Below are 17301 nucleotides of genomic sequence, written 5' to 3'. Positions count from 1 at the left end.
CCTTCCAAAACCAGAGCCATGTACCATAAAATCCATAATTTGTTTTTAATCATCAGGTGACGGCACAGCTCAAGAGACGGCAGAAAACACACAGTAATAACTCAATTAAAGGCTCACTCAATATTTAAATGGAATCTTAATCTGCATCATTTGCTCAACAGCTTTCAAAGCATTGAGCTGGTTCACACATCACATTTGATCACAGTTTAAAAAACCCCAACAGCATTTAATGTGAAAATGCAGAATGCTGGTGCACACTACTGAAAAGTTATTGCTGTGATTCTTCCCCATACCTGCCTCACAACAAGCCAGAGTCTGGCTTATCATGTCATACAAGCCTAACATAACAAACCATAACATAACTCTGGTTTGTTTTGCGGCACCCAGAGAGGACCATAATGAAAACTTCATTTAAACCACACTTCGTTTCATTTTCAGGTTTGATTTAATTTGAAATGCAAACTGGGCCATTTGCTCACTAGCCACTTTCCTGGTCATCTATGTCATATAATTATTCCCCTGGCATCCAGATACAAAAGCTGTAAGAAGTTGAGGTCGCCTTGATGTGTGCAGAGTTTGAAATTAGCAGGACTCCAGCACATTTTGTGCCTGAAGATTCTCCATTTGTGAGCACCTCTAAAAGTCTGGGTGCCATTTTTTGTGCCTGTCTTACACTCAAGGATTATTGAAATGTATGTGCTTTGAAGCCTCAAAGTATATGTTAAGGATAGAGTACGTATACCCTTAACAAGTATATGTTAACAATAAAGAGTAGAGTATAGTGATAACAATAAAGAGATTAGTATAAGTGGAAGAACACTGGTCCCAGGATTAGTCTCCAGCATCTACAGATAAACATGGAAAGATCCCTTGACTGAAAATCTGGGGTGCCACTGCCAATCAGTGGATAATACTAAGCTAGGTGAATCAATGGTCAATGACTTGGTATAAGACAGCTTCTTATGTTACTATCTTTGGAGATATTTCTGCAACTACAGAAGCTGGTTAATACAACTCAGTCCCACCATACCTTGGTCTCTATTGCAAAGATTTTGTAGTCAAAGTTCTGTTAACCATATGACTAAGAAATGGAACTTGAGAAATACAATTTGGCCTTTTTCAACTACAAAGGACTGGCAAGCACAATTTGTTCTGGTTCACATATAACATTAAACCATGCACTATGTGCGTCAGCCAAACTGGCCTGAGTGAAGCCTCCAACTTCTGTGCTCTCCCCTACTCATCTCCTATGCAGCTGGAAAAAGGACTTTCCTAGAGTTCATGTTAACTTCCAAATAATCCTGGCTTCAAATGACGTAAGACTCACAGAATGTAGTATGAAATCTTCTAGACAATTTTTAAACAAGCCAACTTCAAACCATGGGTTATGAAGATGGCTGACTAGCTAACACTTGCAGTCAATTCCAACTCTACAATTCTATGGTTTGTACATGCTAAGCTATGATTCTCTGAAAGGGAAACTAAATGCTAGCAAAGCCCTTTAATATGGCAATGTGAGATAAGGGGGAAGGGGTATGGCACATTCTAATGTGGTTTAGTGTTAAGTGCAAACCAGATATCAAAATCTCTTGGCCAGTTCTTGTTTCCTCTGGCAACACTGTTTATGGTTTTGCTTGATTCAGCAGCTGTTTTTTTTATGCTCAAGAAAGGAAAGCATTTCGAGTCAGACCCAAACTTGATAGGATTGTGGCCCGATTTGAAACAAGCCAAGTCTTTTTGAAAAGGGCAGATTCATATGCCATCCCACCCACCCCCTTCAGCATTTAAGTGCTACTTATCTCTCTGCTTGTTCATGAGAAATAATAAAATTAGATGGCTTAGTTTTGGTTGAGTAAGAAAGACAGAAACAGCACCAGTCAATTTTTACAGGATTCTCCTGCTGTACTAATCTGATGAATACCTGTGATGAAAATCAAAGCTGCTTCAACACTTTGTTCCTTCAACATTATGTCTGATAAAAACTTATCTTCCATTAGACAAGGTTAACAATACATAGACACACAAGGCTGTTTTGCCCTTTAAACTTGTCTGACAGGAACCAAAGAGACAACCTTCCCAATTTATGCCACCTAAAACTACTTTCATGGGCTAAGGAATGAGTAAGTTCTGAACTTACAATGAAACCTATTTGTTTGGGTGTTAACTTTCCCCTTGTCAATCAAATCACTTGGTGCATGTCTTCAAAGTGGATAGCTTAAGGTACCCTGGTTGCCACTGCCAAATCACTCTGCATGAAGTAAGGATGCTGCTGCCTGATGAAAGTCACAGTGAGATAAGGTGCTAGAGAAAGAATCAGTTAGAAAATTACTGTTTTCTTTTTAATTCACTTTCTGATATCTCCTTTTTCTTGCTTTATTTTAATAAACAACCTTGAATTACAAACCTGAAGTTAAAAGACCATACTTGATTGCAGGACTGTAGACCCATGTCTAAGGCAGCATTCAAAATTCGCCAGGCACATTTTGCACCTGGCTATTGGCCACTTGTGACCAAGATGCCCAGGCGCCAGAATAGCACCAGACGTCTCCACCATCTGGAGGTCTATGCCTGGGAATCCTTGGATCTAGCGTGTTTTCACACACTAACAACACATTCTGTAGAATTCGATCCACTATATTTTATCTGCACAATCAGAACAAATTTCAGGAACCAAAAACTTTTATTGAAAAATATGACTTTCAAGCCATCTGGCCCCCAAACAGCAACTAGACATTCCTTTTTGATGACCGTAGCCCCGGTTTAAGGAGTCATTTGGTGCCCAGCTTATATATCTGAGTTTTTAACACTTGTCTCAGGTGCTCTGTGTAAATACTACTCGGTTTAAGAAAAATGAAGGCGATTCAGCATTAAGATACTGTAAATATAGATTTTCCACATGTCCAGATTTAGGAAACTCAACAAGGTAGTATCATTTATAAATTGCACAAAGCACATTGTAACCACAGGAAAGAAAGGAGTGAGTAGTTAATGCCATTCTAACTACTTTTTTTTTTTGTGCAACCACAGCTGTGATCCTAAGCATACTTGCCCAGAGGTAATCAATTGGACTTCTAAGCATGCATGTTTGAATCAGACTATAAGAGAAGCAGTCATGATAAATTGTTTAAAAACTTCTTATGAGCAACTGCAATTTCCATAAATTAATATAGCTCTGTGTGCTCCTAGTAAGGGAATCAAACCTAAGGGCCATCAACTCTCACTCCTCTTTTTTGCTATCAGTAATTCCTATCCATTGACAAGCCAACCATCACATTATCATCCACCTCTTAAAGAGGTTCCCCAATGTTTCACTGAAAGAAGCAATAACAGAATTCTTGGTTTGTTCATGTCACAGTCCAAGTTCATCTAACCTTAAAGAAAGAGGTACAGAAAAAGCTATCATTATAAAAGGCCAAAAAAGAGCCCGATATATGGATATTGCAGATCTATTTCAAGAAGCTGAACTCTGTAGATCTATGCACCAGACTAAAATTTGATTTTCACTGATGTGATGAAGTCCCCCAACTGTAGCTGTTCCCTACATCCCAGCCAACTCTATACTTGCACCTTTCGTACAGGGATGTCACAGTAGAATTACCTCTCAGACAAAGAATGATCAAAAGGGTCAATCAGGGACACAAGGAAGCGGGAAGGAGTTGTTATCAAATAATCTTTTCAGACAGTTTAAATTGTTCATTTTAAGCACAGAATAGTAATAATTCTAAATTTATCCAACTCCGCATCACACACAAACCAATTCCTGCCAGAACAGACTGAGCACCATTGTTCTTCGGGAGTTATAAAGTTTAAATCCCTGTAACAGAAAGCACTCTCCAGGGCCAGTTCACCCATGAGGTAAGGTGATCTCTCAGCTGGCAGCATCCCCAGGGGCAGCAGATCCCAATCTTTATTCCCTCTATGTTCCTGATGTAGATCTTCCCTCACCCCTTCTTCCTTGGAGAGGGGTGAGGCACCATATTGTGGTTTGCCTCAGGTGCCAAAATGTCTTGGGCCTACCTTAAGCTATCCGCACTCAACAGATATGGAAGTGATCCTTACTTCTCAGAGTCTGGAGGAAATTAGATGGTGGCATTTTGCACCCCAGACATCATTTAACACTGCCTTGGTATTTTAATCACACCTCAGAGCAAAAGAGCTTTGACCAAAAAATTCAAGCAGCATCACTTATTTTATGCACTAGTTAAGTGATACAGAACAGTGGCAGGCAGGTAGGCAGACACACACAGACACACACACAGACACACACACCCACACACACACCCACACCACCTGTGGTTTCCAGCAACTAGCATTCAGAAGCATTGCTGGCTCCAACTGTGGATGGAAAAGTATAGCCACCATGGCTAGTAGCCCTTGACAGACCTCTTCTCCTCCACAAATTCTTCTAACCCTCCTGTAAAGTCATCCAAGTTGGTGTCATCACTGCCTCCTGTTGGAGCAAGTTCCACAGGTTGACACAGCCTGACTTTCACACTTCAAACTGAACTTGGGTCTGGGGGGGAGGTGTGTCCGAAACAAGTCTCCCCCCTCCAATCCCGGTCTTTCTCGGCTGCAACTCCTAAGCTGGGATCCCGGTTCCTTGAGAAGTTGTGAAGTCTGAGTCCCTATAACGGACAGCCACCTACACCCTGCAGGTGCAGAGTCTGGAGGAAATTAGAGGGTGGCAACTTTGTAGACCAAGGCCTTGCACGACGCCTCCTTGGGCTCTTAAACCACATCTCGGACCAAACAGCCCTGACCAAAGGCATCCAAGCAGCGCAACTCATTTCGTGCCATAGTTACGCGATACAGAGAGAGAAGACCCACAAACACACCATAAAATACACTTCAGCGTGGCTGCCTCCAGCTGGGTAAGCCAGGCCACAGTCGCCGTGGCTCGTCTTCCCCTAACCCTCTTCTGAAGCCACCCAGGGCCTCAGCTGGGCTTCTCAGATGGGTCTGGGGGGCAGTGGCGTAGCGTGGGTTGTCAGCACCCGGGGCAAGGCAAGTAATTTGCGCGCCCTAACCCGTGGATTTGCACCCCCTAACCCTAACCCCCAGATGTTGCGCCTGGTGCGGGGGCCCCCCCTGCACCCCCCACGCTACGCCACTGCTGGGGGGCACGGAACGAGGCGCCTTCCTTCCCCTCAGCGAGCCGGGCCGAGCACCGCGCCCCCACGCCGGCTGCCGGGCCGATTCCGGGTCTGAGGAGCCGGCAGCCTATCAGGCTGAGCCACACCAGCGCTAGCGGCCGCCCCACCCCGACCCGGTTTCACAGGGATACCGGGCGAGCCGGGAGGACCCGCAGCCCAGCGCCCCCCCCCGAAACAGCAACAACCCCCCGCCCCCCCCAGTATCTCCGCCTCAGGCGGCTCTTCCCCCACCCCCGCCCGCCCCCCTTCCTTCTCCCCTCAGCTCACCAGAAAGAGGAGGAGGCGGCGGCGGCCCCCGGGCTCGGGGAAGATGGCGGCAGCTCTCATGGCGGGGGGGGGGGCGCGTGAGGCGGTGGGTGGCTCGGTCTCCCTGCCGCTGCGGCTCTGTGGCTCTCTTTCCCCCCGGCCTCCAGGGGAAGTGCGCGGCGGGCGGGCGGGCGGGCGCCGACACGGAGAGGAGGAAGACGAGGAGGTCGGCTCTCGCTCTGCGCCGCCTCCCCTTCCTCCCGCCCGCCCTCTTTCCCCTCACGACGCCCAGTTCCGGGTTCGAAGGCACGCCGGGAAACGTCCCCCGAGTTAGCGGCGGCGGCGGCGGCAGGCTGGGCCCGGCTTCGCTCCCGCCAGCGCCCTCTCTGGCCGCCAGGCGGAGCGGCAGGGCCCGAGGCCACGGCTGGCGAGCGGCTCCTTTCGGGCCGGGCGGGTCCGTCGCCTTCCCGTGAGGCGGTGCGAAAAGGCCGCTGGGCGGGAGGGGAGGGGTGTCTTCCGCGAGGAGAGGAGCTTGTGAGGTAGGTGACACGGGGAGGAGAGCGAACGTGTGCACGCAGCCGGCTGCGCGTGTGGTGCTGTCTTTGGCAAGGGGGGTCGCTGTGAAATAAGGACCACCAGTAGCCACAGGATTTCCTCTTGCTCTGTCGCTGTTTTGTCCTCGGAAAAGCTCTTGGCTCGCTCGCTTCGCGACACAACAACCCTGCGAAGTAGGTCGTCCGGGCCAAGGTGGGCCTGCGCCGCTTCTCTCCTTCTGCGCCTCCGCCGCCTGCCTCTTCGGCCCCGGGGCTCGTGGGCGGCAGTGGCGTAGCGTGGGTTGTCAGCACCCGGGGCAAGGCAAGTAATTTGCGCCCCCTAACCCGTGGATTTGCGCCCCCTAACCCTAACCCCCAGATGTTGCGGCCGGCCCCCCCCCCTGCACCCGCTACGCCACTGGTGGGCGGCGGTTCTTGCGGGGGCTTCACGGGGAGTAAGAGCCCATCATCGTCTGGCTGGGAGGGAAGGGAGGGAGACGGGCTTGCGCTAAAGCTTCCCGGCAGCAGGATCAGCCTTGCCAGGAGATGATGATGAGGATGATGATAATTATTTATTATTTATACCCCACCCATTTGGCTGGGCTTCCCCAGCCACTCTGGGCAGCCTCCAAAAAATATAAAAATACTGTAATCCATCAAACATAAAAAGCTTCCCTAAACAGGGCTGCCTTCAGATGTCTTCTAAAAGTCTGGTAGTTGTTCTCTTTGACATCGTTGATAAAGTGAGAGAGGGCTGCCTCAAGCAGCAGGTTTGGGCGCCAGATTTCAGGCGGCTTCATTCCTCACAAAACAGCGTGGATTTTCTGCCCCAGGTGCCAAAACTCATCTTGGATGTGCCCTGTGAGTCCCAACCAGCCCAATCTGGCACTTGCCACCTGGGCCCTCAGCCTCGTGGGCTACGGCCAGTGTGGGTGGGAACATTACAGCTTGTTCTTGTGCAAGCATATCTGCTGGGATTTACCCCCTTCTTGCATCAAAGGATGAACCCCTGCAAGCCTACAGTCTCCTCTTCTCCCCAGAACATTTTTTGTACATTGTGGACCACTTTAAAGCAGCTTGCTTTATAGGAAATGCTGCTATTCTCAAGGAAGGGATCTTAAGATTCCCCAAAAATGTTTGGTTTTTAAAGTTTGAAATTCTCCAGGGTGACACTTGGGTACTAAAGGAGGAAAATCTAAATTGAGTTTATTCCAGTGGTTCCCAACTCCCCCCAGCCTTGCACCACTTGAAAATTCCTGAGGGCCTGGGCAGACCACTTAATGATTTTTCTACTTCTTGTAACCATTGCAATGTGCTAGATGCTGTATGATTTCTCGCTGCTTTTATTTTTTTACATATTGTATGTATTGCATTACAATCTGAATTCAATATATAAGGGATAAAAGAAAGCAGTTTAAATATTGAATGTGACAAATGTGCTTCACACGCTGTCATTCTGACTCCTACTTTTTCAAGCACACTGTTGTGGTCAGAGTGTGAGGCTGGGACATGGGAAACCAGGGTTCAAATCCCCACTTGAGTATGAAATTCACTGGATAGTCTTGGGCCAGTCACTACCTAACCTATCTCATGGGTCGTTAGTGGGATTAAATGCAGAGGGTGGAATCCTGTTCACCACCTTTAACTCCTTGGAGAAAAAGGTGGGATATAAATGCAATAAATAAATAAGTTGTTTCCTCTGTCCATAACTTCTGGTCTATCCCACTCACTTTTGAGGTTGACTGCCCAGGTGTTCAAACATGTAATGCACTATCTGTGACCTATCTGACACTGGTGTGGAAGTTTAATAGAATGGAGTGTCTCAAAAGGGAAGAGGAGACACTTGGCATACTAAAAGTGTACAAAGAACCTTCTAACTGTTTTCTACTTGTCTGGATAGCTCATCTCCTGGTTCACGCTGAAAAGCTACTTTTAAATATCCCCAGGAATGAGAATGAGAACTGTCCATACAGGTGAAACTCAAAAAATTAGAATATAATGGAAAAGTTCATTTATTTCAGTAATTCAACTTAAAAGGTGAAACTAATATATGAGATAAACACATGACATGCAAAGCAAGATATGTCAAGCCTTTATTTGTTATAATTGTGATGATTATGGCATACAGCTGATGAAAACCCCAAATTAACAATCTCAGAAAATTAGAATATCGTGAAAAGGTGCAGCAGCTATTCAGTCCATAACACCTGTAATGGGTTCCTGACCCTTTAAATGGTCTCTCAGTCTGGTTCAGTAGGAAGCACAATCATGGGGAAGGCTGCTGACCTGACAGTTGTACAGAAAGCCATCATTGAGACCCTCCATAAGGAGGGAAAGCCTCAAAAAGTAATTGCAGAAGAAGTTGCATGTACCCAAAGTGCTGTATCGAAGCACATTAATGGAAAGTTCTGTGGAAGGGAAAATGTGGAAGAAAAAGGTGCACAAGCAGCAGGGATGACTGCAGTCTGGAGAGGATTGTCAGGAAAAGACCATTCAGACGTGTTGGGGATTTTCACAAAGAGTGGACTGAGGCTGGAGTTAGTGCATCAAGAGCCACCACACACAGAAGGATCCTGGAGATGGGCTTCAAATGTCGTATTCCTCTTGTCAAGCCGCTCCTGAACAAGAAACAACGTCAGAAGTGTCCTACCTGGGCTAAAGAAAAAAAGAACTGGTCTGTTGCTCAGTGGTCCCAAGTCCTCTTTTCTGATGAGAGCAACTTTTGCATCTCATTTGGAAACCAAGGACCCAGAGTCTGGAGGAAGAATGGGGAGGCACACAATGCCAGATACTTGAAGTCCAGAGTGAAGTTTCCACAGTCTGTGTTGATTTGGGGAGCCATGTCACCAGCTGGTGTTGGTCCACTGTGCTTCATTAAGTTCAGGGTCAACACAGCCGTCTACCAGGAGATTTTGGAGGACGTCATGCTTCCTTCCACAGACGAGCTTTATGGGGATGCTGACTTCATTTTCCAGCAGGACCTGGCACCTGCCCACACTGCCAAAAGTACCCAAACCTGGTTCAATGCCCATGGGATTACTGTGCTTGATTGGCCAGGAAACTCGCTTGACCTGAAACCCCATAGAGAATCTATGGGGCATTGCCAAGAGAAAGATGAGAGACATGAGACCGAGCAATGCAGAAGAGCTGAAGGCTGCTATTGAAGCATCCTGGTCTTCCATAACACCTCAGCAGTGCCACAGGCTGATGGCATCCATGCCACACCGCATTGAGGCAGTAATTGATGCAAAAGGGGCCCAAACCAAGTACTGAGTACATATGCATGCTTCTACTTCTCAGAGTCCAATATTGCTTTATTTGCAATCCTTGTTTTGCTGATTTCATTTAATATTCTAATTTTCTGAGATTGTTAATTTGGGGTTTTCATCAGCTGTACACCATAATCATCACAATTATAACAAATAAAGGCTTGACATATCTCACTCTGCATGTCATGAGTCTATCTCATATAGTAGTTTCACCTTTTAAGTTGAATTACTGAAATAAATGAATTTTTCCACGATATTCTAATTTTTCGAGTTTCACCTGTAGAACTCAATGGAGAAATCCAAGATTTTACTGTAGCTAGGAATGAGCAGGAGTTTATCTGATAGGTTAACCAGATGCAAAAGGAGGCATGGTTCCTTCACCAGAAGTAGTTGTAGAGAAGAGGAAGTTTCAGCAGCCTCTGTTATACACAGCTCCTGAAGATGCATTTGAACACCCCAGTGACCTATCCCAAAAGGTACAGCATAGAGAAAAGTTTCTTGAGTTTCTAACCTGATTCTTAGAAATGTTCAGATGCACATTCCACAGCAAATTAATTCATTATCCACATAGCAGGTTGGAAACAGCCCTGTAGTGTAGTGCACACTGAATATTGTAGATTGGGCTCCAAGTGGTTTATAATAAACATGTAGTGTTGTCTACCGGTATTTGATCCTTGTCGATCACTGAGTGTTGGCCTGAAATGTTGAGAGTGCAAAAGCCCTGCAATTTCATTCAGTTCTTTTTATTTCCTATATTATCCCCACCTTGCTGAATGAGCAGTATACAACAGCCCTGCAACAGAGTAGTTCAGTCTGCACCCATATTGCAGGACTGTGCTGACATAGAAAAACTTAGAGCAGTCCTGCAAGGTCAATACTGCACACCAAGAGGTAAGGCTGGGTTTGGATTGCCAGTCACACACACACACCCACACCCCGCCCAGCAACTTTAGTACTTTTCAGATTGTATCAGAGGTCAGTCTACTTGAATTGCCTCTTCAGATATTTCCTCCAACCTCTGCCCCCAGGCCAGATCAACCACAATTGTACTCAACTTGTTCAGAACCTTTTAAGGAATTTTGCACAAAGCATAAAAAGCCACATTAGGGCAGGGACTCCTGTTTTTGGTACTCATTCGGTAGTTAAAAAAATTATAATCCCTGATCCAGTGGCTCAGATAACACATACCACGTATACACTGTCACATTTTATTGTGGAGCCCTATGGAGATAAAAAGTGTAAGGATCTGTTCCTCTCACCTCAATATTGCATCCTCATGGCTGCTTTTCTTAAAAGTAAACAAAAAGATGGGAGAACATATACCATATTTACTCGAGTCTAATGCACATTTTTTTTGGCCAAATTATGTTGTGAAAATTAGGGTGCACATTAGATTCAATAGCGAATTTACATTTGCCAGCAAATACTTTTTGGGTTTCAAGGTTTTGAAAATTGAGATGTGCCTTAGATTTAATGGCATGTTAGACTCGAATAAATACGGTATGTGAATGAGCATCACATGAAGTTGGGTTTCTCTCCCCCCCCCCCCGGGTGCCATTCCTAGAACTTTAATAATAGCATGAGATGCAAAAGTTAAGCAGCTCAGGACTTATTTTCATGCCTGGAAAAGCTTTACATGCTCAGTTTCAGAGTATTGGGCTGCTGCTGCTGCTGCTGAAGGTGGACAATTTGGGTCGCAGCAGTATTGCTCCCACCACAACACTTGGGGATTTGTACAGAGATAAGTTTTGGGGGTTGAGTGGCCAGGTGGGGGAAAGGGCAGGACTCCTTCATCTTTAAAGTTGTGTAGAAGTGAACATTTCAGCTGGTGCAGCTTGCAGGTGTAGTTCCATACAATTGTTAATATTGCAGGAGCCCTTTTCTTTTCTTTTGTTTTTTTTGCATCTGGCCACCCTACATGAGGTCCATTAAGAGAGTTAGTGCTATTGAGTTTTTACAAGTAAAGTTGCCTGGTCACATTGTAGAAATTTGCCCTGTCCATTAAAACCTCTGAGCAAGCGAAGATTCATTTTTCTTAGCTTTGACTGATATATTCAGTATAATAAATAAAGGGCCACAAATTATAATTTATTTATTTAAGTCCATTTATTTGCTTTAGGTTACAATGGATCGATATGGTAGCTTGCGAAAGTTTAATAGTATGATAGAAGAATTTTTAAATGATAAAATGACAGTCAACCAATGAAGTCATTGTAAGACAACAATGATTAACATTAAATTTCTCATTCATTTTTGCCGCTATCCAAAAGACTCTGCCTGTTGTACCTACTGTACCTCAAGCTGTGTGGAAACACACAAACTAGGAAGAGCATAATGTGTGGGCAGGCTTATATAGGAGAAATTGGCCCGTATCCTGGTCCCAGAGCATTTAAGACTTTAAGAATCAAAACACACTTTGCATTGGGCTTGGAAACAAAATGGAAGTGAAGTTGTCACAAAACTTAGACAGTAATGCTTCAAACAGCCTGCCCTGTTGAAAAGCTGTTAATAGATCTGCTTGTGTGTATCCTCAAATACACATGTGTTTATGAAACTGACCCTTAGATAACCTTTAATCTGGAGATGATAATCACATTGCAGTGGTTATTGCACTAGTTTACTACTAATCAAGAGATGTCAATATTGTCTTGCTTGCTTGAAGGAAATGGCAAGAACTGATGAATACAAAATAAAATCTTTATTTACACAGTGTTTATTGTTTACACAAAATGGTGGACAGTAAGGAGAAATGGGCTTGTGTTATGAAGTATCAGCACAGAAATATAAAATAACAAGGTGGCTAGTTGTTGAAAACTACATGGGCTACCCAAGTCTGTGTTGCGTGGACAATAAACTTAAAACAAGTCCTATTGCAGAGATAGACATAGATGGAGGTGGATAGTGTGCCTTACATAGAGAGGAGATGGGTGCTAGGGAACCAGAATCCCGACCCTCCCATTTCCCTGTTTGAGATAGCTTAAAGCACAATTGCCAAAGGCCAGCCCATGAGCTTCACGACTAAGAAATAATTTTATATAGGTGTCCCAAATCCATTTCTGTGCTCACCATCTCAAATTCTCATTGCATCTAATAGCTACAGTGCTCTCTGTCGCTGGCTCTGCTGAAACATTGCTTAAACTTCCTTATTTCCCCCAAGTTTATTATTTAATATCTATTCATGTTGATCCATGATTAGTCATGTGGTTGTATGAGACTTTAAGACTTCTAATCATTTTTCCATCTCCCTATGGTGACAAAATTGTCTGCCTAAGCGTTAGTCTTTCCACTGTAGCATATTGCCCTGTAGCAGCATCTTTTTGAATCAGGTTTGCCATGAATATAAATCATTTATTTTTCTCTTCCTCACAGAATTGAATGTGCAAATTTAATGCCACTTGTTGGTCCTAAATGCTCAGTATGGGAGTTCAAATTAACTCCCAAGTATGTCGAAACAAAGTGGGCTTGTGGGACAAATGAAGTAGTTTACATTAAAATAATAGCAGAGGTTCTTGATTGATAACTACGTAGCTGTGAACTGAATCCATTGCTATGTAAAGCTTGTATAGAAGAGTCAAGCTTTGAAAATCTAAAATGAAAAATGAAAAAATGTAATTAAAGTATGAAAATATGTTGAGTGTTGCATCAATAAAACTACATTCTTTTTTGCACAAAGTTATAGTAACCATCATTGTTATCATAATGATAATAATAATGTTTTTATGCGATGCAGGTTTAACATCTGAACTCTCAGAGAAGAGTATGAATGTTTCTGAGGCTTGGCTGCTCAGTGGCTCCTCACTAGCATCTCAAGTTCACGCCGCTGCTGTTAATGGACATAAGAGTGCTCTTCTAAAACAGATAGCAGGTAAAAATGTTTCCCCTGGCTTTTCAGAGTCAATTTTTTATTAAACTTTAAAATCTTCACATATATATTCCAGATTCCAAATTTGTTATGCATTTATCTTTGACTTTCTCCTCATGCTGTTTTTAATCCCATCCCTGTCTTTTTATGTCATTTCAAATCCATGAGAAGCAATAGTATTTAAGTTGCAGTTCTGTTTTTAGCTTTTTCTTGATTCTGTGGCTTAGGAAGATCCCCTGCCCAGCCCATCAGAGAACAGATTGGGAGGCTTCTGCCAACTCTCTCTTCCTCTTTCCATTCTTGTGTGTAAAACTCTAAAGCAGTGTTTCCCAAAGTGGGTGGTACTGCGCCTTGGGGGACACTGGAACAATCCTGGGGGTGGCAGTAGCCTTGGGTGCAATTGGGGGGCATTGGGATAAAAATAAGGGAGTGGTGGAAGCATAAAGGTAGAAGAGAAGAACATTTTGAAGAACTGTTCTTACAGGTTTCATCTGTTGTGTAATGACACTTACCGCCAGGTCGGCGCCGCTGCAGGATGGCGGGAATGCTTCTCCTGGATCTGGCGGTTGTGTGTTTTTCCCAGGCTTGAGTGAACCCTTTTGGGGTTAACCCAGGCTTGGGAAGTGTTATTTGTAATTTGTTATTTTAATATTATCCTTTGTTATCATCATTTTCTCTGTGTAATGCAGATGTTACTATGGTTGTTTTAATAAATGGTTTTATAATTTCAAGCTTCAAGGTGTCTTATTTACAGCAATGTCTTAGGACATAGGTAGAAATCTAGATACATCAAAGAATGCAAGTTTGTTAGTGCATCTTTCTGTTTGTTTGCTTAAAGAAGGTATATTTCCAGGGGGGCACTGAGTATTTTTTTTTTTCTGAAAAGGGGGCAGTAGGCCAAAGAAGTCTGGGAACCTCTACTCTAAAGTCTTGGTGTGTGTATGTATGGAATTACTTTCAGTTGCTTTCCATAATACTAGCGTGGTGGTTTTTCTTTGAAATTACCGTATTTTTTGCACCATAACACTCACTTTTTTCCTCCTAGAAAGTAAGGGGAAATGTCTGTGCGTGTTATGGAGCGAATGCCTACGGATGGCAGGGGGATCTGCTGCAGTCGTGAGCAGAGGATCCATGGTTCCCCTTCCTTCCCTCCTCCGTGGCTTGCTTTGACACAGCAAAGCGGGAGAGGAGAGCAGCCTTCTCCTCTTATACCCCTCTTCTGCATTATTAACAGCATCCTTCTCCACCCACCCCACGTGTGTTCCTTGTCCCTTGTGGGTGCTTTTTCTTCCCTCCCCACTTAAAACATGGTTACAAAGCACGGATCCACATGGATCCTCAGGATTTTTGCACTGGGTCACCCCAAATTCACCATCAGATCACATAGCATGTCCATGGCTACAGCTTGCACCAAAAAAATCACGCACCCACTGTTGCCTGGGGCTGCAGTGGTGCAAAAACGTGGTTACAAAGCATGGATCCACATGGATCCTCAGGATTTTTGCATTGGGCTACCCCAAACTCACCACATGTCTGTGGCCACAGCATGAACCACAAAAATCATACATCCGCTGTTTCGTTTAGAATATATCGTTTCTTGTTTTCCTCCTCTAAAAACTATGTGCGTGTTATGGTCGGGTGCGTGTTATAGAGCGAAAAATACGGTAGTTCATAAAAAATGCTTTTGTTTTTTGACTGGTGGAAGCTTGTCCAGTAGAGAGAAAGGGACAATGTCAGCCTGGCCTCAGCCAGTTTCCCCTACTTTACAACCAGTCCAAGGAGTTGCACTGCCTGTCAGCTTCTTCCTGCTAGTCCTTATGTTGCCCTTGTGGAACTCAGCAGGGATGAAGATAGGGACAAACTAGAATTAATTGACTCTTCCTGCCATTTGCTGTAGCTCTGCCTCCTGTTGGTCATACTTCCTTCCACCATACTAGCCTCAATGAGCACCAGCCATTACTGTTTCTGCACATTTTTTGCTTTAGTTCAGCTGACTGCTGGCATGCAGCCCTCCACGTACTAACCCCAAGTCAATGGGGCCCTCAAAACACGAATACTTGGACAAAGGACATTGTTGCCAGAGGAGCCTAAAGATTGGTAGCATATCCTAGAAATACCTTACCAATCTAAGAAACCTGCTTTGATTGTGATGGTGAGGTGCGTATCCTGTTTCCTTATTAACAATAGAAGCTGTAGAGAAGCTCTGTTCAGGTAGGGAGAGATACTTCCAAAAGCATAAATATGATAACACTGTCAAAGTTACTGAATTGTGGTCTTTTGGGTAGTCTAAGCAAGGTTTTTTGTTCAGAACTGTGTCGCGAATTCTTCGCGGTGCTTTAGCAGAAATGCTCAGAGTTCCAGATTCTTCAGTGCAATATTATTTATTGTGAGCTATATATACAAATAGGGACGCGGGTGGCACTGTGGGTTAAACCACAGAGCCTAGGACTTGCCGATCAGAAGGTCGGCGGTTCAAATCCCCGCGACGGGTCATGTGGCCAGCATGACTAAGCAGTTTCTGGCGAACCAGAGCAGCACACGGAAACGCCGTTTACCTTCCCGCCAGAGCGGTACCTATTTATCTACTTGCACTTTGACGTGCTTTCGAACTGTTAGGTTGGCAGGAGCAGGAACCGAGCAACGGGAGCTCACCCCTTTGCGGGGATTCAAACCGCCAACCTTCTGATCGGTGAGCCCTAGGCTCTTGCAAGTTTCAAGTTTCATTCGTTATGTTGCACATTTAGGAATCCTGCCACCTCAGTAGTGCAGAGCTCATGGACCTGTTGCTTCAGGTCTTAGGTTTGTAGCCTGAGAAGTCAACCAGTTTAATACACAACTTGCATTATTTGTAGCCAAATAAATAGTGTAAGATAGTACTTGAAATGAACTATGCCTTAGATCCTAAGTTGCTCCTCTATTCACTAATAATAATATTTTCCAGCTGAATCAATAAGTATTTGAGAGGAGTGTCTATTTTGAATCGTTTTAATTTTGTTTTAAATTGATCTTCTCTTTTTCCTGTTTTTAATTGTTCATCACCGTGAGGTGATTGCTAAACTAAGGATTAATTAAGGCTCAATTAAGATGATTAATAAATTGAGGATAATAATAGGAGGTGGGCGATGTCTGCCAATTCCCCCCCTTCATCTGCAACTCCTGTACCATACCCCATAACTATCACATAGGTTCTCCAACTCCAGGAATGGATTCTTGGGGCATGTAGAAGGACTAGCAATAGAAGTCAGAAGAGGGAAATCTATTATGTTCACAGAAGGAATGTTAGGATTCAAGCCAAGGTGATTATTTTTTAAGTTTCCATCCTGTGCTAGATTGTACGATACATTCTGCAATAACTTCTTGTGACCAAGACCATGAAGTACACTGTTTTTAAATTTCTCTTTTTTGAACTAATTGCATCTTTTTTGGGGAGGTATACTGCTCTTTATTTTTGCCCCTTCTGTTCAGCTCTATAAAAGTTACAATAGCCCCCCCCCCTAAAGATCAGTTTGTACAGTCAGCAGAATTAATTGATAAAAAAAATTCTAAATAATACCTGTTCATAAAAAAACCCTCCCTGCACATATAAGATTAAATGCAGTGGAACCTTGGTTCCCAAACACCTCCATTGTCATACATTTCGGTTCTTGAATGCCGAAAACTCAGAAGTAAATGCTTCCATTTTCGAATGCTTTTCGGAACCTGAACATGCGACGCAGCTTCCACTGAGTGCAAGAAGCTCTTGCAGCCAATGGGAAACAGGGTCTCAGTTTTTGAAAGTTTCAGAACCGAACGGGCTTCCAGGACAGATTTCATTTGAGTACCAAGGTACCACTGTATCAGTGAGAAAGGTTCCACCTAGCCTTCCCCCATTGTGTTTCCTTTTTAAAAAAAATTCAGGGTCCCCTGTCCTCACTTCCTTGCAGCACATTTAGACATGTAATCCCCACTTTGAAGCAGATTAGCCCAGAAAAAGCTTTACCACTTGACAATGATAAATGTAACTGGTCCTATTTTGTGTTGCCTATCCTTCATGATTTCAAAACCTAGTACAGATTTATCTGTTTGCATTTTTAATAGTGCAGCTACATTGAAATATGCCAATTTATAGTTACTCATTTCTGACTTCCCCCTCTATGGGCAGGTATGAGCAGGTGATAATCCTTATCTTCATGTTCAGCTTTACCTGCTGATTTCTCCTGTTAACGAAAGGTACGGGAGAGTTCCATGTTGTGTTCGTC

The 17301-nt window shown here is 44.0% G+C and overlaps 2 protein-coding genes across 4 annotated transcripts in view; one reads left to right on the top strand and one right to left on the bottom strand.

Annotated features, from left to right (window-relative positions):
* ERP44 (endoplasmic reticulum protein 44) overlaps nucleotides 1-5657 on the bottom strand; it is a 32131-nt gene extending 26474 nt beyond the window's left edge. The window contains exon 1 of one of the 2 annotated variants that reach the window (XM_082195712.1): nucleotides 5421-5657. In XM_082195712.1, the coding sequence (XP_082051838.1) occupies nucleotides 5421-5480 (60 nt within the window). In that variant the 5' untranslated portion in view covers nucleotides 5481-5657. The remainder of the gene's footprint in view (nucleotides 1-5420) is intronic. The other variant, XM_082195713.1, reaches the window with a different exon arrangement.
* A 221-nt stretch (nucleotides 5658-5878) lies between these two features.
* INVS (inversin) overlaps nucleotides 5879-17301 on the top strand; it is a gene marked incomplete at its 5' end in the record, with an annotated part of 62530 nt that continues 51107 nt past the window's right edge. Inside the window, 2 exons of one of the 2 annotated variants that reach the window (XM_082194730.1) lie at nucleotides 5879-5938; nucleotides 12932-13066. In XM_082194730.1, coding sequence (XP_082050856.1) covers nucleotides 12961-13066 — 106 coding nt within the window. Of the gene's footprint in view, nucleotides 5939-12912; nucleotides 13067-17301 lie in introns of those variants that run through there. The other variant, XM_082194729.1, reaches the window with a different exon arrangement.

The sequence above is a fragment of the Podarcis vaucheri genome (genome assembly GCF_965113315.1).
Source record: "Podarcis vaucheri genome assembly, chromosome: 13".
NCBI lineage: Eukaryota > Metazoa > Chordata > Lepidosauria > Squamata > Lacertidae > Podarcis > Podarcis vaucheri.
Note: the sequence above shows the minus strand (reverse complement) of the source record. Positions and strands in the feature narration are given on the sequence as shown.